The 23,895-nt window shown below is 37.5% G+C and overlaps 2 protein-coding genes across 2 annotated transcripts; one reads left to right on the top strand and one right to left on the bottom strand.

The window, feature by feature from the left end:
• Nucleotides 1-7,961: 7,961 nt before the first annotated feature.
• Nucleotides 7,962-10,548, bottom strand: LOC131649165 (protein HOTHEAD-like). The gene is made up of 4 exons (XM_058918917.1): nucleotides 10,467-10,548; nucleotides 9,414-10,062; nucleotides 8,641-9,031; nucleotides 7,962-8,564 (listed from the first exon to the last, which is right to left on the bottom strand). Exons 1-4 carry the CDS (start codon nucleotides 10,546-10,548, stop codon nucleotides 7,962-7,964), a joined length of 1,725 nt encoding a protein of 574 aa, XP_058774900.1.
• A 2,303-nt stretch (nucleotides 10,549-12,851) lies between these two features.
• LOC131649171 (uncharacterized) lies at nucleotides 12,852-13,700 on the top strand. Its single transcript, XM_058918925.1, has one exon. The coding sequence runs from the start codon at nucleotides 12,852-12,854 to the stop codon at nucleotides 13,698-13,700; it is 849 nt and encodes a 282-aa protein (XP_058774908.1).
• The last annotated feature ends 10,195 nt before the right edge of the window (nucleotides 13,701-23,895 follow it).

The following is a 23,895-nucleotide window of genomic DNA, read 5'->3' on the forward strand; positions in this document are numbered from 1 at the left end:
ACATAAACTGAATAACAAAATAATTGTACTGTCTAATTAACTTATTCTAATGAGAAAAATTTGTTCCAAATAAGTTTTGAATAAAATTTATTTATATTTTAATTATTTTTTTTTAAATTATTAAAACGGCGTCGTTTTATTTGAAGAAAAAAAGTAAGTATTTAACTTGTCGGTTTTCCAAAATCGTCAAATCGTCAGTTTTTAATTGTTTTAGCTGGTTCTGACCGGTTCCCACTTATTCAATAGTATGCCTGATCCAACAATTAAATCAGACCAAAGATCCCTCTGATTCCCGATTCAACCGATATGTCTGGTCCAATTTTTAAAACACTGTTTGCAACCACCAAGGCATGCATTGAGCATGGAGACTTAGTAATAAAATTTTATCCAGAAAACATTTATTTTATTTTTTATATATAAACCAAAAGGTAAAATGTAACATCTAAGATATGTCAATAAAGTTGAAACTCCAAAGAGACCACTTAAAAAACACATTATTAAATTAGAGAAAATTGATGATGCACTGATTTTATATTGTCAACCAATCACGACCATGTATCCCACCAAGTCATACTGTTATTTTTAAATTACTGAGATGACATGGCATAATGATATATTCACATTGAATGACTGTGTAAAACTTTTTTACACTGTCAGTGCATCTCCATTAAACCCAATAAATTATATTAATTGAAATAATGTTAGGGGACTAGATCAAAACTCAAAGTACGAGAACTCCTATACCTCATTAAAAAACTTATCACAGAAGAAGCCAATCCTCGTGTCACAAAGCATGATGTTGAGGTACATGTCAATAACATTTTGGTGGCAACTTCATTGCTTTCGAGCGTTTACTCGCTCGAGTATTTTTTGCACCGTAACACTTTCTTTTTTAGAATGGATATCACTAGTGATTTATATGAGAATATTAATTTGGTAGAACCTACATATTGAAATAGAGTGTATGGCAATGTGGAACTACTACTATATGAAGACATAGTCTTTATGGGGGGATTGGTTATAAACTAGTAGAACTTGGCATGTTTGGTAGTAGTGAAAGTACGACTAACTTTGATAGTGATAGTGGTAATGGTAGTGGTAGTGATTCCTTTTTTCCCATATGCTTTCTTAGGAAATCTCTAAAAACATGGGCTTCAAAGACTTTGAAACCCATTACACTTGTGAGGAAAGGGTGGCCTATTTTCGGAGGTATATCAGCCTATTTAGCGATGGCGATGAGAGTGACGTCATTTTGTAAGATTATCTTAAAGAGTAGCAAGCCAACATGATTCCCCCATGGCTCGCCCCATCATTTTTTTTATTTGCATCTCCCTATCATACAATATTTAGGGGTTTTAGCCTCCTCTTAGATCTCATCAAATAGTTGGGGACTTCATTAGGGCCTTCGGGATTATATGTCGGAAATTGGACAACAACCCTACCATAGGGATATTCTTCTCCTTTTACGGTACCAAGATCGTATTGAGAGGAGGTTATGTGGCTCTTGGCGCCCTGTCATGGAGTACTTTGTTCAAAGCCTCATTATTACCACTAAAAGAATAAGAAAGATAGGTTTATGAGAGTGAGGGGGAAAGACAATGCCTCTATGGTCACAACTAAGGAGGATGGCTCCCCCTGCTTTCCTTTGTCTTAGACTGAAGACCTAGTGGCTATCATTGGATATGATTTTGATTATCTAACTATCAGCGAGAGGGAAGTGATTCATTTTTTGGATGAGTTTTCTATCATGAACTCAAGGAAAATTATTGAGTTAGATAAAAGAGATGATAGCAAGATCTATGTATACTTGCATAATTTTTTATTGTAGTTATTCCTATTTTAGGATATTTTACCCGTGTCATAATTTACCTATTTTGTTATTCCATTTTGTAGAAAAGATGTCATGTATCCTGATTATTGAGAGGAAAGCTCGTTTGGCCAAAAAGAAGGTAAATCATCGCGAGCAATAGACAGATAGTCCAAAAAGTCACATGGGCGGCCTTATCATCAAAGGGATAAAAAAGGATGTCATAGGGAGCACCATTATTAAGAGTCACCCTCTCAAAATCGTTAAGTCAAATAGGCACGACGTGAGTTCGACTTGGCTTCTAACCAAAATGAAAAGGTCATTGTAATCCTTGAAGAAGGTGAATAAGGCGGAAAACATATGGGTTTTCCAGTTCAAACTCAACCTCCTAAGAACTTTCCTTCCTCGACGTGGAACTGTGCGATGTTTCACACGAGAAAGCACGCCATCGAGCGACTTCCATTCCATGAAGACTTTCCCACCGACTTCCATGCTATTAATCGGGCCAGGACTCACAAATTGTCCAACATGGTAGAAAACCACTTTCTGAGGGGTTTGATGATGGATCAAGTGTTCTTTAAGGCACATGTCTAGGCGGATAATCTGTGGGGGGACTTGTAGGTCAATTTTTCTTCTGCGAAGGAAATGGTGAATCAAGATCAGGAGTCAGTAAAATTTTATTAAGGAACCGTATGGGTTAAAGTGTTGGGAGACGAAGTTAAAGAAATATACCAAGAAGGAATATGCGAAGGCTAGTAAGATCTTATTAGAGAATAGCCTAAAAGAAGTCTCTTAAATTCGTCGTCCTTTATAAGAAGAACCTGGAAGACGATTTGTCTGTCTTCAAGGATGAACTGGTGAACACTTCTAGCTAATACGTTGAGCAAACTAAGGAACATGCAACCTTATCTACCTTATTTTGGATTTCAATCATATGGACTTATTCAAAGTGGTTTGATATGGCCAGTTAATGGATAAAGAGGAAGAATATCCTCCTAAGATAATTGCTCCTTATCTTGAGGGGGCGTTCAGGTTGAACTCGAAGTTTCCCATGCTGAGGAAGATGAGATTCCTACTAAGGAAATTGTTTGCTCGGATACCACGCTAGAAGAAGGGAAACCTCAAGAAGACGGTCAATGCCCTTAGTGGCTTAAGTAGTATTACCCCAGGGGATTTTATCGTCATTATTGCCCTTTTTAGCTTTGTAATCCTCTCCCTCGAGGCTTTCTTAATATAATTTTTTATGCCCTTCGGGATGATTTTTTTTATATTTATTATTTTCTTGATATGCATTACAAGAGGAATCCTTTAAGGCGACCGAGTCCTCTTAAAGGAGTTTAGTAAAAGTTATCAATTTAGGTGTTACTGTTTAACAACCTTATAAGGCGTCCATAATTATCCATTAAGGATTTAGAGTTTAAATGCCCATTCGTCAAAATTATAACTTTGGATAGCCCTGAGGGTGGTAAGGACACTTCATTGAAGTTCCAACATAATTCATTGTGAATTGGGTGGCAAGGATGTGTTATTATGGCTCTAACGTTTCAATAGACTTGTGGGGGGAAATGATGATGTATTAAGGCTCGAACATAATTTAGTGTCACTTGGGAGGCAAGGATGCCTCACTGAGGCTCCAACAATCAATAGTCCTATGGGCGACAAGAATTCCTTATTAAGGCTTCAACATTTCAATAGCCTCGTGTGCGGCAAGAATACCTTATCATGGCTCCATCATAATTCATTTCCACTTGGGAGGAAAGGATGCCTCACTAATGCTCTAGAATTTCAATATCCTTATGGGTCACAAGGATGCCTTATTAAGGCTCCAATATAGTTCATTTCCATTTGAGCAGTAAGGATACCTCACTGTGGCTCCACAATTTCAATAGCCTCGTGGATGGCAAGGATGCCTTATCAAGGCTCCAACATTTTAATAGCCATATGTGTGACAAGGATATCTTATTACGCCTCTAACATTTCAATAGCCTTATGGGCGGTAAGGGTACCTTATTAAGACTCCAACATAATTCATTGTTACTTGGGTAGCAAGGATGTCATATTATGGGTCCAACATTAAATCACCGTATCCTGCAAAGTTAGAACAAAAGTATATGCAAATTATAGAGAAGGTGAGTCGCCTCATTAAAAACCCATGCTTACTTATGGGAAAAGAGTGTAATCCCATTTGAATAAACCATGTCTTTAAACTAAATTACACAATCGGGATATGTGATACCTATCCATAATATACCAAACTAATAACATAATTGATTGAAACTTGGATCTCACCTTGGCCTCCTTATGCGCTCTTTTGGAACAACGCGACTAATTCTTCCTCTTCAAAAGGTGTCATCTCCTCCTTATGGATCACTTTTATTAACCTTATGTCTATGACATTCACTTCCTATGCATCTGGAAGGTTTTTGTAGGCCACAATCATAGTCACCCTTTTCAGACTCAAGCTGTTATGGAAGCACCTCCGGGTGGTCTCCTGATTACCTTGAATAACTTATACATGCTAATTAGGCAGCATGTACTTCATACACAGATGTAACATACACACCCGGATTTCTAAGAAGTTACAATTATTTAGCTCTATGATCATATTGTACGAGGAGGTGGCGCTTATCACAAGGATCTTACATTGATCATCTTCGCGTTTTCCTCCGTTGATAATACGGGTTTTAGATTTATGTGGCCCCTTACTTGTACCGGTTTTCCTAAGAATTAATCTAGTGAACCTTGAAAAGCTTTGAGGTTGTCTAGATTTAGGTGAATTATCTTAAAGGCTTCCTAGTAAAGGATGTCCGGAGAAATTAATTGATCAACCAACACTCGCTTAATTTCCCAATAATTACACCTCACGGTTATGACCATGGGGTCGTTGTCATAGGGATGAATTATATTAACATCCTTACCTAAAAGGTGGTCTCAAACTCTAGAATTTACTTCACGCCCGAATCAGGGATGTCAGGCGACTCTTTTATGCTCATGACTTGGCGCATGTATCTCTTACGAGCGGAAATATTCTATACACTCCCAACAAACCCTCTTGCTATATGTCATGGGCATGACGTATGATTCTATATTCATCTTCTATAAAGAGCTCATTTCTCTTTTAGGATATGGTGCTCCCAAGGGGATCTCTCCCTTGAGATCTAAAAGCCTCCTGGTGACTGGTGAGGGGCATCTCGAACATATTTCTTCAGGTGGCCTTCATGAATGGGGTGCTCAATATCATTCTTTGGCTGATAGCAATCTTTTGTGTGGTGGCCTTTAACCTTGTGAAGTTTACATCACCAATTGGGCTTAGGTCCCCTAACGCGTGACTTAGGGGACGACGCAGCAGGAATATCATACATATGGAGGAACTCAGACCATATATGCTCACGAAAATTGTTTAGGGGCATGAAGTTCTCTATAGGCTTTCCGCTCCGCTTGAAGGTCTCCATGTCCCTAACAGGCTAGATGCAATGGCTTCTTCACTGATGTTGCGAGGAATCATGATTTTCACATGTCTATTCCTTAGCATCCATGGCTTTCTTCTTCGTGTTGTTGTTCGCTCCCTTTATGTAACACTCAATGCACGTCACGACCTCTGTTATGTAAGCAACAAGTCTTTGGGCAAGGGAAGTGTTAAAATATACATATCCTATTCTGTTCTGAAAGGCTCTACGAACATCTCTTGATTTGGATGGATCACCATGATAGTCACTTCACGGAACCAAGTGAGATACTCCCTTATGGATTCTAACGGTCCCTGACAGATATTGAACATGCTAGTGGTTGACATCTTCCTATGTTTTCTATCTAAGAATTGATGGACTAACTTCTTTACTAGGTTTCGATAGCTAGTGACAAATAATTGTGCCAGAATCATATACCACCTCAACATGGCGTCCTTGAAGTTTTTGGAGAGGATTTTGCATTTCAAAGAGTACGAGGCTCTGATGATCTCCATATGTGTATTAATGGATGTGACATGCCCTTTGGAATCATTTCTGCCATAGAATTTGGCAAGTAAAAGTGGCTTGAAACTCTCTAGTATGGAGATCCCCCAAATCAGAGAGAGGTTGGGGATCCAAAACTTATGCCTCCTCAGTAGGGTTTGTCTTCAGTTAGTGTTATTGGAGGTAAAGGACGTTGTCTTACAAAGTCTGGTTGTGAGAATGGAGGTCCTCCATAGCGACACTGGATTATTCAACATATTAGAGAGGATTGAGGAGACGGGCAGTGAGTTCATCATTGATTATGAAGGTAGCCCATATCACTTTCACCAGGGCTCCACATAGGGCGCCAACTATACTTGCTAAAAAGAACTATGAACAACCCATTATTATATAAGGGTGTTTAGGGTATTTGGTTGCATTTATGGCTAGCTATACATAGGGTAATGAGAGGCGTTGCATCCAACTTTTTATGGGAAGAATTAGAGACCCCTTTTGCTTTCTAAAGATGGGTATATATAGAAGATTCCTTGGACCTAGATTAAAGACTAAGTGGAGTGGTTCCCTTTCTTTCGGCCAAAGGCATGAGAGGGGAGACTGAACTCTTTCATGTCATCGTGAGGAGACAATTGTTCTCCTTCCCTTGACGAGTATATGCACTCCAGGTACCCTCTTAGTGGAATTAGTAGAAGACGTGGTTGGGTTTAGGCGGTTACGCCTAGACCCAATACAACGATCAAGAACGGGCGCCAAGGGCAAGTAACCGATTTGGGCAGCCTGTAGCCCGGAATTGGTGTAGATGCCCTGTTTTGTGTCTCTTTACTGTTGTTTCTATGGCCTAGTAAAATTATCTCATTACAATATTATAGTTTTCATTTTTCTATACAAGTTAGATTGAAATCTTGTTTTATTTTTATGTTGTTGTTCTTTATTTTCTTGTATACAAAAAGTTTGAAGTGTTGAAGACCTGATGAAGCATTTCTGTAGATATAAATATTTCTTATATATAAGAAGAAGAGATCAAATAAAAATACATTTTGAACACAAAGAAATTTAGTGATGGTTGAAAATTGCATTTTGAAAGAATATATTGCACCCAATAACACAAGTCAGCACTTGATTATTACTGTAGTTATTAAATACAATAATTTCAATCATTGCTTTTCATAATCCTAATTTGCATTTATCTATTTCTTTTAGAAGTTTCATGATACTTTAAAAATGAACGGTCTTATCAATGATGTAATAAGATGACAACTCTTCCCGTTTTCATTAATGGGGTAGAAATAGAGGTTGGTTGAATTCTTCCTCTAGGACTTCTGATACATTCTCAATTCCTTAGAAACAACTAAATGGTGTCACTCTAAGAAGCAGAAAACAATTGAAAGAATGGAAAACTATCAAGGGACGAGGTAGAAGAGGAAAAAAATTGAGGGTTGCAAAATGAAGAATCTTGTGTTCCTCCTGCATCAAGATTGACTTCAATAGTTTCAGTAATTTCCCATTACTTAAGACAAAACTTGTAAAATGCAAATGATTAAGAAAAAGAAAACACTAGAGTGGACATGAATAATACATATTAAGCTAAAGCAGCAACAGGGCAACTCTCCTTTGGCAAGACACACACCATGGAATGATCATGATCATCATAATTTCCTGCCAAGAAAGAGAAGCCCTATAGCTGATTTGCTTATTCTTGTGAAACCTCTTGCTGTTGCACACAACACATTCTATAATCACTTTCATTTATAACACCTTCATCTTAAGCACATAACATGGAATAAACCAATAACCAAATGGATATGCTTGAGGGTTATGCTGTGAATATTCTTGATGGCTTTTGAGGTCCATTACATGATTTATACCTTCTCTCTTTATCAATCTTCCCATGCATTAGATAGAAATAGGGACAAGGTTGCAAAAGTTAGATGCTTTTTCCATTTTATGAATGTGCCTGCTGTACAGCATATGCTTATGTCCTATTCTCTTTTCTTAAAAATGTTTATTTTGTACAAGTATGATTTTCAGTGTTTGAAGGTCCAACAAGCATTTTATGTTCTTGAGTTTGAGAATCTTATTGTATAAAATGGAAACAATTGAAAAAATTACAGTCTCTTACAATAATAACCAGAAAATGTCTGGTAATCACTCGACTATTACGCGTAACGAAAATGAAACTACGGAAAATATGAATTAGATTCATGACTTCACTTCCTCCCCTGAGAGAGTCTGTTCCTTATAATCTTTTGTCCCATATACCTTCCGAGCATCATTACAGTAGCTTGAGGATTAGTCCCCGGTGATCGAAGAAAAGTGGAACCATCAATTACTCTAAGAGCTTCAACGCCGTTGACTTTATAGTTATGATCAACAACTTTACCTTGTTGGCAACCACCATGATAATGCCAAATTGTTAAGACAGTGTCAATGCAATATTGCTCCAAAGAAAACGCAGCACTAGCATGTTTTGGTCTCAAGTTAACCGATAAATGTAGCATCAAGTCAAATAGAGCTTGTACAGGCATGTTGGGATATCGAAATCTTGAGAATGCTTTTGAGTTTATCACATTTATGATTGTTTTCATTCCGTCAACGCACATTCTCAAGTCTTCTGGATCTTTGAAATAGTTAAACGTAACCGATGGATTATCATTGGGGTTAGTTGTTAGGAGCTCTAGGTGACCTGTGGATCTCGGTCCCATTATCTTTTCGAGTATGACTCCTCCTTTTAGAACCGGATTGGCTAATGATCGAATGGTGTCTGCAACACTGTCCATTGCTTCTGGCGTAAACTTGGACGGTATGCCACTCTTCAAACAAGAACGAAATTTAAGATTAAGTTTCATTTCATAACAGAAAAAGAAACTTCTAACAGTAAGTGCTAACCTGGTTTGACACAAATTCGAAAATCCCTCTAAGCCGATCAGTCCAAGAATTGCCAAAGCCCAAGCCACTGGCCGTTTCGATGAAGCTACCGGACCTGGTGATTCCAACCGTTTGAATGAGAGAAACTTCGACAGGTAAAGGAGAAGGAACAATTAGAACATTCATTGGATTATCTGCCATCCCTTGACCAACCAGAGGCTGATCCAAAACAACTTGAATTCCATGTGATTTAAGATGGTTAGCAGGACCAATGCCACTTAGCATCAGCAGCTGTGGAGTTCCTATTGCACCAGCTGATACTATTATTTCATTCTTCATTTTGGAGCTTATGTATGCTCTATGTATGATTCCTAATGCATCTTTGAATATCACTCCATAAGCTTGTGGCTTCCTTTTTTCTGAAAATCAAAAACATATGATCAAGTAAAGGTGCCTAAAATTCATTATTTGACGCACGAATCAAACTAAGTGGTTTGGACTCAAGCAGTTAATAACGAACAAAACATTAGGGAGAACCCGAGTTCAGATCCAAGGTCTCAGGTTCGCATACTGTTAGGTGCTAACAATTCTTATGTTGAGACTAGTCCATACAGAGCTTTGTGCTCTGACTTTAAATGGACCCCCCGCTAGTGGATGTTAGAATTGGTCCCCTGTAATTAGTCTTGTCTCGAGGCCGGATACCAAGTTTAAAAAAATAAAATGCTATGTTAAGTCTCTATGATTATTACAACTACATGCATATCCTTCAAGTGAGGCATCATATTCTCAAATACATACCTTCATTATACCTAAAAAGTATCTTTTGAACTGTGGCATATAAATAAACAGAAATTGTCCTTGGATCAGCATACTCTAACAAATCAGCTGCAGTGTGTCTACGACCCTCCTTATCAAAAATTGACCCTCCAACCTTAGTCCCCAACAAATGATCAAAAGTAAAACCATTGTAAGGCAAAACCCCTGCTTCAAGTAAACCATCCCTCACTGCTGTTTGCCATTGCATCATTGGAGGCTCAAAAGCAACTTTCTTTTCAACCCATTTATATGAACTCCTGGCCAAACTTTCATTCCAACCTGACTCTCTTATGTAACTATAGCTAGCCCTCGAGTAGAATCCCGCGTTCAAGACAGAACCTCCTCCTAGGACGCGAGCGCGCGAATTGAGCACACCATCGGTTGAGATGAATTGTTGCGAGAAAGACGAAGGACTCGTGTCGGCTAGAGAATGAACAAATTTTTGTATGTTGATTTCTTCTGGATTAGTGTATGGTGACCCTCCTCTTTCAAGGAGTAAAACTTTTCCACCTTGTGAAAGTGTTGCTGCTAGGGGACAACCACATGATCCTCCACCAATTACTATATAGTCATATGTTGAGCTTGAAGGAGCAAATGTTGCTTCTTTGATAAATGTGTATTTTGAAGCTACATTGACAAATAAAAAAAAGTTTAAAATATCAAATGAAACACTCGTCATAACATAAATCATAACATAAATCATAGGTCAGACCAAGTTTTTTGAAAGTCTGGTCTGACCTACTCTCACCCTTAAGTCATGCTCAAATTTTTCAAAGTTTGGTTTGACATATACTCCCCCTTAGTCAGATTCAAGCTTTGCAAAGTTTTGTCAGACCTATTCCCATCCCGTAGGTCAAATTCAAGCTTTTGGAAGTTCGATCTGACTTATTCCGACCCTTAGGTCAGACTCAATCTTTTCAAAGTTTGGTATGACTTATTCACACCTCTAATTGAGATAGTAATAAATTGAATTGTTAAAATATTTGAAAATGAAAAACTATTACTTCACAAGTGAGAACAAAGCATTATACCTTTATAAGAATAAGATAAGCCAATAAAGAACAAGCTTCCAGCAAGAAATAACCTTATAAAATGTTCCAAGAACCAGCCCATTTGTATCTTCACTTGTTAGAAGGTAGAACACAAGCTACAATGTCTTTTCTTTCATAATCAAAACTACCCTTTTTATAATTATTAATTATAAGAAAATTGAAGACAAAGATCAATGTTCTTGGGCATAAAACTAGTTTGTTCAACAACATCAAAGTTGCATCCAACACCATGCAAAGATTCAATGTTCTTGAAATTAAGGAAATGCGTAGTGTGTGACAGTGACATCAATAGTACACGCTTGAATTCCATTGGAAGCTATTCTTCAAAAAACATGTGTTTAGAACGGATAATAACATATATAGTTGCTTTATCACATGCATAATCTGAAGAAGTTGTTATAATGGTTAAAACTTGAGTTTTCCAAAAACTTCTGTTTTTAAAAAATCAATGCGTTTTTTAGTACATAATAAGTATAAAAATGTGAAAATTTTAAAGATAAAGTAGACATTTTATATATTTTGCTGAATGTGGAAGAGAAATTCTGGAAATTATTTTATTAAAATTGATTTCGTCCAAACAATTTCGAATGACTAACATTAAAAAAAAAACATGTGGGCTTGGTCATTTAAAATTTGTAGGCATATATATCCAAATTTGATAATGCTAGACGTTTTCCCGATGCAGAGACAAATTTATTTTTAAAAATATATTTAAATATAATTAAAATTGAAAATATTAAAATACAATATAATATAAAAAAGAAAAACAAATAGAGATAGAAAAATAAAAATAGTTATATCAAATTAGTAAAGGGTAAAAATAATGTCAGATAATAAAATTCTGCTATTAAATATAGTGATAAGTTATTATTAAATCTTATTTTAAGTCATAAAAAATAATAAAAATAATGTTAATGAATTTATCTTTTTGATTTAGGTAAGTAGAATTTTATTTTAATAATTAAAACTCATTATTAGTTGTAATTATAGGATTTTGAAAGGAATTAAATAGTCCATGATATGCGAAGAGTCTCAAGAGAATTGTTCTAGACCATATAGTTAAAGAAAGCTAAGGTGCTAGTATAACACAACAACATATATTTAAGTGTAGAAAAAAAAAAAAAGTGTAGAAAGCTTATTGAATTAACATGCAAAAATGTTGAAAAAAATATTAAATAAAGACCTAAAAAAAACTTAAACCCCATCTTCTGCCATCATTGCCTCCCATCATTTTTCATCTATCTATTTTCAAACATTTACCAATAACATGAGAAATAAATATTATAATTGTGATGAAATAACATGATAAAAATGAGAGGAATGGTTTGATTGGTTTTTTTAATTAATTTATAGATTAAAAATGAGAGTTATTATAAAAAATAACAGTAAATAGTTATGTTTAACAAATGAATAAATAAATAAATTACTTATTTATTATAAATTTTGACAAAAAATATTAAATTTAATTTAAAAAAAGACTCTTGACCCATTCATCCACGTTTTCTTCATAATTCTATTAAATATTTTAATTAAATAAAACATATTCACTATTTATTTATTATAAAATTTGGCATAAAGTTTATTCACCCAGATTTATTGAATTATATTTTGAAGAATTATTTTTTAATATATAATGAGAAATAGGCAAGTTGAATATATAAGATAAAAAGTTAGTAAATATAATTAATTATTTATTATATTATTTTTCGTAAATAGGGATTTCACGTTTTAAAAAGATAGTTTAATTTATTTAACTATTGAACAATTTTATAAAAAGTTAGTAAATATATATGTTATCTACTATTTAATTTAATTAATAATTATAAAATGATTAAAATGACGTCAATTTTAATTTTAAAATTTCTTTCAATAACTTAACAATTTAGTTAATAAGATTAAAGAAAGTTGGTTTTTAAAAAATAATAAAAAAATATAAATAATTATAATAAATTAGTGGAAAGTTAATGGGAGGTAGTTCTATTAAATTTAATAAAAATAAAATAAAGTAAAATAAAATAAATATAGAAATTGACCCTCAATTTTGGCTCTAACCTTTATTTCAATGACTTAACAACTCTAATTAATAAGATTATTTTGGGAAATTTTTTATGCACCCATATAACTTCTTAGAGATCTCTGACGAAATTCCTTTTTTGCCCACAGAATTCGGAGATGTATCTCCGGACGCACCATATTTATATTTTTTTTTATGTTTTTGGAGACCTATATCCGAAATAACCAATTTTTTGTGTTTGGATTTTTCGGATATGCATATCCAAAATAACTCAATATTTGTTAAAAAATTAAAATCAAGATGAATCAATAGAATTAATAGTATAGTACAACATTGTAAAATTAACAGAGATGGGACGAGGGAGGCCGAAAAAACCGGTTCCTCCGCCTCCAACCTCCGAATTAAAAACTACTCCGACGAGCAAACCGACTACCAGTAAAACGGTGGCTGACCAAGCAAGTTCGAGTACTAGTGCTACTATTGTGGTTGAGAAAACCCCCATTGTTCTCCCTTCTTCTCATTCGGCTAATCCTCCGAATAATGAAGATAGGAAACTTTGGGTGGATGTTCTAAAAGACAACCGCAACCCTGGAAAGGGCAGATCTATGAAATACGTGGCGCCCAAATTGGTGGATGGAAACGTTGAAGTTGAGATTGAGGTTTCTGATATTGAATCTGAACTGAACTTCTGGGCTTCGTCTCTTATTCTTTATGTTATAGGCGGCAACCTCAGTATGAATGCCTTGAAGAACTTTATGACAAGATCCTGGAATTTTGTTCCTCTTCCTGATATGTATTACAATGAAGAGGGTTACTTCATCCTCAGATTCAACTCCTTCAGTGATAGGGATGATGTGTTGATGAAGGGCCCCTACACTATCCGAAATATGCCTGTCCTCATTAGGGAATGGAACCCAGATTTTAAGCTCAAAGAGGATTTCCTTCGTACACTCCCTTTATGGATTAAGTTGCCACAATTACCTCTATACCTTTGGGGTGAGATGAGCTTGAATAAAATTGGTAGTGCACTTGGTATACCATTGGTAACGGATGAATGTACAGCCAACATGCTTAGAGTATCTTATGCGCGAATCCTGGTGGAAATGGACATCACGAAAGAGCTCCCTGAGGAAATCACAATTCGAGATAAAGATGGTAACAAACTACAGCAAGCTATTGAATACGAGTGGAAACTGTAACACCCCAAATCTACCCTGCAATTATAAGCGAAAATCAGAGTGCATTTAATAATTATTCATCAAAGATGGGATGTCACAATTCGACTTAGCCAAACAAACATACTTATATTGCATTTAATAAAGATACATAGCATTCGGAACAAAACTTCATTCACCACTTACAACTTAAATTTATAAACACCTTTCAATTCAACTTAACACAAATGTCATCATGAAATACAACAATCAAGTAATAATCGACTAATCCCCCCGAGTGCTACGTATCAGAGCAATGGACACCAACTCGACTAGCCATAAAGCAACATAAAGACTTCACATCAATAACCTCGAACATCCACGACTAATCTTGAGTACCTGCCCATTTCCCATGGTAGGGGAAATATCAGCAAAGGGGTGAGATATCTTACAATATAAAGGAATGCATGATAAATAATATAGGAGATATAGATCATACATAATTTCACCACTTCGCATCACAAAACATCTCACAACAAGTTTCACCATAAAACAACTTATCAATATAATACAACTTTCAAAACGGAAACGATGTCATTAATCACATATTCAAATATACAAGTATGATATCAATACATCACAACAAACATATCATTATCACGTCACAACAAACACCTCGTCATCTCAACAATCCAAACACAATTCAAATGCAATTCAAATGCGACTCGAATGTGACTCAAACTTATGCATATGCATGTGGTACCATTGGAGTAAAACTCCCGTCTCAAACAGTTTGCCATTGGGTCGTCTCAAACATTTGCCACAAGGGCCGTCTCAAACAATTGCCACAAGGGCCGTCTCAAACAATGCAATGGATGCGACTCAAATGATGCACATCCACAAACACAACTTAAACCACTTAATCAACTTAAACGACATAATCAACTTGAACAACATAATCACATCACTAAACAACATCAACTCAATGCCAAGGTTATATGGCAATAACCGTATCATAGTAATTTACCACATCTCAATCACATCATCACATCATATCGACATACAACATCTATTCAACTTAATTCTTATCAACATAATACAACTTATCAATAGTGACCATAGGGTCTACAACAACACGACAAATTCATCATGTCATAGCAACAATAACAATTCAACATATTGCACAACAACAACAAACACCAACATGTTACAACAATAACAACAATTCATCATGTTATAACAATAACAATTCATTATATTGCACAACAACAACAACACATTCATCATATTCCTTATTTCAAGTAATCATCATAATACGTTATATTCAATCTCATATATATTGTTAAGTCATCGCATGGCATCTTCGTCGACTCATACATATCAAATACGAACAATTAATCGCATATAGCATACAACATCTTTATTAATTATGCATATCATCACATATCTCATTATCTCATTATAAGGAAGTCACATATTATCATTTCAATAACATTGTATCACCATAAGGAAAACATAGATCAAGTTATACCTGTCATACCCCAAATTTGTCCTACCCTCATCTATCTGGTTTACAACCGCTGAACATACATCCATCTAGGTCATGACATTGCATACATACATATCATTGGTACCAATCAAAGACTAGCAAGAAAGAGCTCTTATGGGTTTTCCTCAACTCAAGGCATTGATGGAGATGTACAAGTCTAGAAGTCATCTGATCCTCTTAATCAGGGTTCCCTTGACCAAAGTCAACCAGTTGACTTTCTGGTCAACATTTAATCAGGAATGGATTTTATGAGTGAGAAGCTTTCATATTGGCCATGTGGACACATTCGTTTGACTGGATTTGACTGGAAAAGCTTTAATCGGGAATTTCATCAATAATCAGAGAAAATCAGAACAGTTGACTTTTGGGTCAAAATCAGAAGAATTATTCAAATATGGACTTTTGGTGGAAAATCGGTCAAAGAAAGTCAAAGAAATGAGAAAAATCAAGAAATAATCAAAACTGCCAAATTTTGAAATTTAGTTGGAATAGGAACTTGCCAAAAGAGGAAAGTTCTACACTTAAAGAATTTTTGAGTGAATTTCCAATTGGCTGGGCAGCTGACTTCAGGTTCAATTATCATGTTGAAAACGACAGAATTTTAAGACAAGCTCAACATCAAAATTGTTCGAATCATAGCCCTCTACAATTCTCTAGTTGGGAGTTCTTCCATTGGAAGCTTTATTCAAGAGTTATATTGGTTTGAAGTTAGAGGAAATGCATTCGTTCAAGTCATTCAGCTAGGCAGATTTCTGGTCACGCGCAAACCTTTCATCAAACACGTGGCGCGCTGAATTCGAAGCCAGTTTTAGGACTCTACAAATATCCATTTGGATCCATCTTGATATCAAATTGTTCCTTGCCATATGCTCTTCCCAACAAGTCATGGATGGAAATCATTGAATGTGTGTGGATCAAGATATGAAAGCCTAAAGTCATGACCTGACCAAGTCGTATCCCTGCAGTGAATCTAGGCCAAAACTTGAGTCTGCGTGCGAGATAGGATCAGCCGTGCCAAGTGATGTTTGGGTGCATTTTTGAGCAAGTTCCAGACCTCATCTTTACAACTCTCAAACATCAAAACTCATCAATCATATGCCCTCTTCATGTTGCTTTCGAGTTTGAAATGAATGATGTCCTATGGAGGAAGATATGAGCATACAAAGTGAGGCATACGCATAGTTTTATGGCTGCAACATACAAAGACTTTCCACACCATCATATTACTACAAGGCCCATGCACAATACTACACTGCATGCTCCACACCACAACACCATACACACTCACAACCTCATATAAAAGCTAAGTTCCTTCACAAATCAAGAGAGGATTCATTCTCCTATTTTTTCAGTTTTGAAATTCACGCTCTTCTCTCCCTCTCATCTTCATCACTGTAACAAACTCCACCAACTACCATAACTGAATCGTAACAACCACCACCTTCACCTCTTCTTCTCTCATCTCCACCGCCAAGAACCCCCATCATCTTCATCTACTACACCACTTCTTCAACCTTCACCTTCCACCAATTCACACTCTCTGAATCATCTTCTTCATCGATCATTCTTCAGCATCATCGTCTCCACGACACCTCTTCACCATCTCCTTCTCTCTCACAATTCTCTGCAACCTCTCTTTCTTCTCCTTCAATCTTTCTCCATAACCTTCACTCTCTGAACATTCATCATCACGCTGCCACACCTTCTTCACCACCAACCTTCAACTTCATCTTTCATCCTCACACCACACGAACAACAACTCTCAACATCCCTCAGTCCTCATACCACACAGAAGAACACAGTAAGACGAAAACAGAGAAGAAGAAGAAGAGAAAACTCGAAAATCAGAATAGAAGAAAAAGAATTCTCAGAGCAAAAAAACGAAAAAGAAAGTTGGAAAGGAAACTCACCGAAAAGATGTAAAGAACGCTCTGAATTTTCTCTCCGAATCCACACTCAATCTCCATCATCTCAGAGCCATCGTTCAAACTTCAACAACGTCTCTACAACAACAATCACGTTTATCATCATCTTCCATCTTCAACGTGAACCACAACAACCTCGCTCTCAACTCTCTGGATTCAGCATCTTCATCACATCACGACCTTCAAATCCTCAACTGATCCTCCAATCTGCAAACTCCATGCTGCAAATCTGAAAATCATCACCAAGAAATTATCATCAACATCAACAACACTGAATTCGAAAGAGAAAAAGAAGAAATAGAATCGCTCAAAGAACGAAGAAAGAAAGGAAGGAGTCGGAAGCGTTATTACCTCATCTCCGGTATTCTCGATCTTCGACCTCCTTCGGCAAATTCAGGTTTTTGTTGTGGCTTCGAGACTTTTGATTTAGGCTAAAGGTTAGGAAGAGTGAGATGAGGTTGAGGGATATCGATAGAGGCGGAGATGACCGGTGCTCTTCGCCGGAGAAGGAGGTGGGCGCCGCGCGCCGTTTGTTAGTCTGAAGAAGAACGAGAAAAGCTGAACGGCCACAAGTATAAAACCCTAATCCCCTTTTACTAATTCAATTTTCGTTGTTGTTTTAATTTGATTAACTAGACTTTAGGGTGATATTAGTTAGTATTAATGGAGATTAACCACTGTTAATTGAGATTAACTAAAAATCAGAAAACAATTGTTAACTGAACAAATCCAATATCTGTTGGGCCTGCCATGCGATTTACTGCTGATACACCCCATACAGGCCCACGCACCACCATTTTTGGGCATGAAAAGATTGAACAATAAAAAACAACTGCTGGGCCTTGTAACACCCTTCTAAACCCCGCGGAAATTAACATTAAAATCAGAGTAAAACATGAAGAAGAGTATTACAACGCCAACAAAATAAACAATATTCATGTCATGCCATAAAGGAACGATAAACCAAAAATTATTCAGGTAGCATGTTAACACAGCGGAATATTCTTAACAACTGAATAATCAAACATCTGGAGTCGAAGACTCATAATTCAACCATAAACCATAAACAAAACAGAAGTTTATCAGCCAATTCTAAAATAACGTTCCCGGTGTTACACGACCAGAGCATGACACTGACCCAACTGACCCTAACGAACTACTTGACGAGCTAATCCTCACCAAGTACACAAGCTACTCCTCAATCTGAAAAATAACAACAGTAAGGGTGAGTTTCATTCGCATTAACAAATGTTATAGGTATATAAACAATACAACTTCATCCATATATTATTCACCCAAATCAATTATATTCAGATAATACAGCAACATTCATACCAAAATACACACAAATCATAACATTGGACAACTTCCATTCATGTTACAATTATACACAACAACCTAATGCAATGCAACTAAATGCATGTGGTACCAAACATGGGATAACCCATCTCACCGATCCACCACCATAAAGATTCAGCTACTTCTCTCACCAATTCCACACAATGGGAATTAGCTACCGCTGTCCCACCACCATAAGGGATACAGCCCACAACATGATTATGAAATGCATGCATCACATACCGCATGCTAATCATCAACACCAAACAACTGAACAGTCATAATCATCAACCAATGCAATAACAATATAATCCACCACAACCAATTAAATCAAGTGTTTAAATTAAATTCGAGTCACAACTCAAACACTGTTTTATTGCATATCTCACTGAATTAGTCTCACTATGTTCGAAACGGCACATCAAACAGACTAACAGTTAAAAAGTTATACATCGTTAAACTTTAACAAAAATCCCAAACAACACAGCACGCGGCGCCAACATCCACACGTGGCGCGAAACGAGGAAAAAGTTACGCCTTCGCGGCGCCAACACCTACACGCGGCGCGACGCGAGGAAAAGTTACGCCTTCGCGGCGCCAACACAGGTACGCGGCGCGACCTGTGCGTATCAAAACATCCTGACATTCTACCCACCTGTTCGCGGCGCCACCCTGTGCACGCGGCGCGAACCGGTGATTTCAGAAACCCCAACCTGCAGAAAACAGCATGCTATGCCTCCCAAATACTCTCAATCATACCAGTACGAATTTCAGAAAAATAAACCACACATACGACATAAATTGCACGTTTACACATACTTCTAATCATGTTTAACATCATTATTCATCACCAATCATCATTCACAACCTAAATTGAATCAAAGTTCTATAAACCCCAAAACCCCAAACCGACATATAATCCGATTCGAAATCCTAACATACAAATTCCATCGAATCATTCATACATCCCATAATAGAGGTTAATGAGAAGAATCCCCCCTTACCTCGATGTCGAATTCTTGAATGCTCTTCCTCTTCGCACTTGCTCTTCTCCCAATTTCACGTTCAATCTCCTCTGCTCCCTTTTGGTTCTTTTTTCACAAAAATACTCCTCTTTTCTATTTTTATGAAAATATAACTTTATTTTAGAAAAAGGGCTTTGCAACTGATACACCCCCCAACTGCTACTTACAACACTGGCCCATTAGCCTTATTTCATCCCTATTCCCAAATAATTCCACTTAATTCTAATATTTAATAAAAAAATTAATTAAATTAAATAAAGAATTTTATGGGGTGTTACAACTCTCCCCCACTAGAAAAGTTTTCGTCCTCGAAAACATACCTTAGGCAAAGAGTTCTGGGTAGGAGTCCTTCATCTGGCTCTCCAATTCCCATGTAACATTTCCACCGGCTGGTCCTCCCCAAGCTACTCTGACCAACGCTATCTCCTTGCCACGCAATTGTTTCACCTTCCGATCTTCAATCCTCGTAGGCAAAGCTTCAACTGTCAGATTATCCTTTACCTGTACATCATCCACTTGGATAACATGTGACGGATCAGCAATGTATTTCCTCAACTGCGACACATGGAATACATCATGCAGATTCGCAAGTGTCGGTGGTAACGCAATGCGATACGCCACCCCTCCCACTCTTTCTGAAATCTGAAACGGACCAATAAAACGCGGAGTTAATTTCCTTGACTTTAGAGCTCGTCCGATACCAGTCATAGGTGTAACTCTCATAAACACGTGATCTCCTTCTTGAAACTCAAGAGTTCTCCGTCTCTTATCATGATAACTCTTCTGACGACTCTGAGAAGCCTTCATCTTCTCCTGAATCATCTTAATCTTTTCTGTCGTTTCTTGAACAATCTCTGGTCCAATCACCGCACTTTCGCCAGATTCATACCAACATAAAGGCGTTCTACATCTCCGACCATACAAAGCTTCAAACGGAGCCATACCAATGCTCGAGTGAAAACTATTATTGTAGGTAAATTCGATCAAGGGTAGATAACTATCCCAAGTACCACCTCTTTCCAACACACAAGCACGCAATAAATCCTCTAGCGATTGGATAGTTCTTTCTGTCTGTCCGTCCGTCTGCGGATGATAAGCAGAACTCAATCTCAGCTTAGTACCCAAAGCCTTCTGCAACCCTTCCCAAAATTTGGATGTAAACCTTGGATCTCTATCTGACACGATACTCGAAGGAATACCATGTAAACTCACTATCTTCTCAATGTACAATTGAGCCAGCTTCTCCATTGAGTAATCCATTCTCATTGGTATAAAGTGAGCAGACTTAGTCAACCTATCCACTATGACCCAAATGGCTTCATAGTTCTTCACCGTTCTCGGCAATCCAGAAACAAAATCCATAGATATACTATCCCACTTCCATTCCGGAATAAATAACGGTTGCATAGCTCCATATGGTTTCTGATGCTCAACCTTCGACTTCTGACAAGTTAAACAAGCATAGACGAATTCAGCTATTTCTTTCTTCATTCCAGGCCACCAAAACAGCTTCTTCAAATCATGATACATCTTGGTCGCACCAGGATGTATACTCAATCCACTACGATGTCCTTCTTCGAGAATACTCTTCCTCAATTCAGAAACATTAGGAACACAAACACGATTACCAAACCTTATAATACCATTCTCGTCGATTCTGAATTCACCTCCCTTGCCTTGGTTAATTAGAGTCAATTTATCCACTAACTCTACATCAACTTTCTGACCCTCTCGAATCTCTTCCAGAATGCCACTAGTCAACTTCAGCATGCCCAACTTAACACTGACAGGAGTGTCTTCGCATACTAAACTCAAATCTCGGAATTGTTCAATTAAGTCCAATTCTCTCGCCATAAGCATAGACATATGCAAGGACTTCCTACTCAAAGCATCGGCAACCACGTTTGCTTTACCCGGATGGTAATTCAGCCCAAAATCATAATCCTTGAGGAACTCTAACCATCTCCTTTGCCTCATATTCAGCTCTTTTTGATCAAATAGATACTTCAGGCTCTTGTGGTCACTAAACACTTCAAACCTCGAACCATACAGATAGTGTCTCCACAATTTCAACACAAATACCACTGCTGCCAACTCTAAGTCATGAGTCGGATAGTTTCTCTCATGTACTTTGAGTTGCCTCGACGTATACGCGACCACCTGTTGATTCTGCATTAGTACACCTCCTAATCCCAACAACGAAGCATCGCAATATACAACAAAAGATTCCGCCGGATTCGGCAAAATCAAGATCGGTGCACTAGTCAATCTCCTTTTCAACTCTTGAAATCCTTCTTCACATTTCGAATCCCAGATGAATGCTTGACCCTTCCTAGTCAACTTAGTTAACGGTAACGCTAACTTCGAGAAACCTTCAATGAACTTTCTATAGTAACCCGCAAGACCAAGGAAACTACGGATTTCGGAAACTGACTTCGGAGCTTCCCATTGAGACACTGCTTCTACTTTCGTTGGGTCAACGGCAATACCATCTTTAGAAATTACATGCCCAAGAAAGCTTACTTCACTTAGCCAGAACTCACACTTTGACAGTTTCGCATAAAGTTTCTTTTCCTTCAGTAGTTCTAATACCACTCTCAGATGCTCTGCATGTTCTTCTTCACTCTTAGAATATATTAGAATGTCATCGATAAATACCACCACAAACTGATCCAAATAAGGATGGAAGATCCTATTCATATATTCCATGAAAACCCCCGGCGCATTAGTTACTCCAAATGGCATCACTGTATACTCGTAATGACCATACCTTGTTCTAAATGCTGTTTTCTGAATATCGTCCGTCTTCACCCGAATCTGATGATATCCTGACCTCAAGTCAATTTTGCTAAACACACTCGCACCGACCAGTTGATCCATTAAATCATCAATCCTCGGTAATGGATACCGATTCTTGATAGTAACTTTATTCAGCTGTCTATAATCCACACACAGTCTCATAGAGCCTTCTTTCTTCTTTACCAACAACACCGGCGCACCCCACGGCGACACACTAGGACGAATGAATTCTTTTTCCAGTAACTCTTCCAGTTGACTCTTCAATTCTGCTAATTCAGATGCCGACATACGATACGGCGCCATCGACACCGGACTAGTCCCAGGGACTAACTCAATAGCAAATTCTACCTCCCTCTCTGGCGGTAACTCTCTTACATCTTCTGGAAAAACTTCTGGAAATTCACATACTACTGGTAAATCACTACTCACCGCTTTCTTCTTCACTTCCATGGATGCAACCAACATAAACACGGCGGCCCCGTCCTTCATGGCTTCATCCACTTGTCTAGCAGTCATTGCTAAATCCTCGACTCTGACATCTTCAGGAAAAATAACTGTCTTCGTGAAACAGTTGATATGAACCCGATTAAATTGCAACCAATTCATACCCAGGATGACATCAAGTTGTTCCAACGGAAGGCATACTAAATCCATTCCGAACTCTCTACCAAAAATATCAATTGGATAGTTCAAACAGGCAAACGAAGTAGTCACTGAACCCGACGCAGGAGTGTCAATGATCATACTTCCATGAATATCAGATATTTCCAAGTTCAGACGTTTAGCACAATCCAATGAAATAAACGAGTGAGTTGCTCCAGTATCTATTATTGCAATTAAAGGAGTGCCATGGAAAACACGTACCTTTAATCAATCGATCTTCCGGAGTAGTCTCTGAACCTGATAACGCGAAAAATTTACCCCCAGTTTGATTCTTCTTTGGCTTAGGACACTGTGGACTGATATGGCCCTCTTCACCACAGTTATAACAAGTCACAGTCCTTCCCTTGCAGTCAACAGCAATGTGGCCTGCTTTACCACACCAGTAGCACTTCTTCTCTTCACTTTTGCACTCGTGAACACGATGTCCAGGCTCCCCACACCTAAAGCACTTAACAGGAGCACTAGAGTCTCCCCCACTAGGCTTCTTCCAACTTCCAGCTTTATAATTACCTCTACCATATGGTTTACCATGGTCCATAGGCTTCTTCCCTTTCTTGTCAACTAACTCACGGGAGTGAGATGACTTCAGCTTCAGGTTGTCCTCTTCGTAGATTCTACTACAATCTACCAAATCAGCAAACCGACGAATCCTTTGGTACCTGATTCCCTGCTTAATTTCATCACGGAGGCCATTCTCGAACTTAACACATTTCGAAAATTCGCTCGCTTCATCATTGTTATAGTGAACATAGTATTTGGCCAGCTCAACAAATTTTGAAGCATATTCCGGTACCGTCATATTACCTTGTGTCAGCTCCAAAAACTCAACTTCTTTCCTGCCCCGAATATCCTCAGGAAAGTACCTCCTCAGGAATTCTCGCCTGAATACCGCCCAAGTGATCGCTACACCTGCAGATTCAAGTTCATCTCTACTAGCCATC

The sequence above is a fragment of the Vicia villosa genome, linkage group LG1 (assembly GCF_029867415.1).
Source record: "Vicia villosa cultivar HV-30 ecotype Madison, WI linkage group LG1, Vvil1.0, whole genome shotgun sequence".
NCBI lineage: Eukaryota > Viridiplantae > Streptophyta > Magnoliopsida > Fabales > Fabaceae > Vicia > Vicia villosa.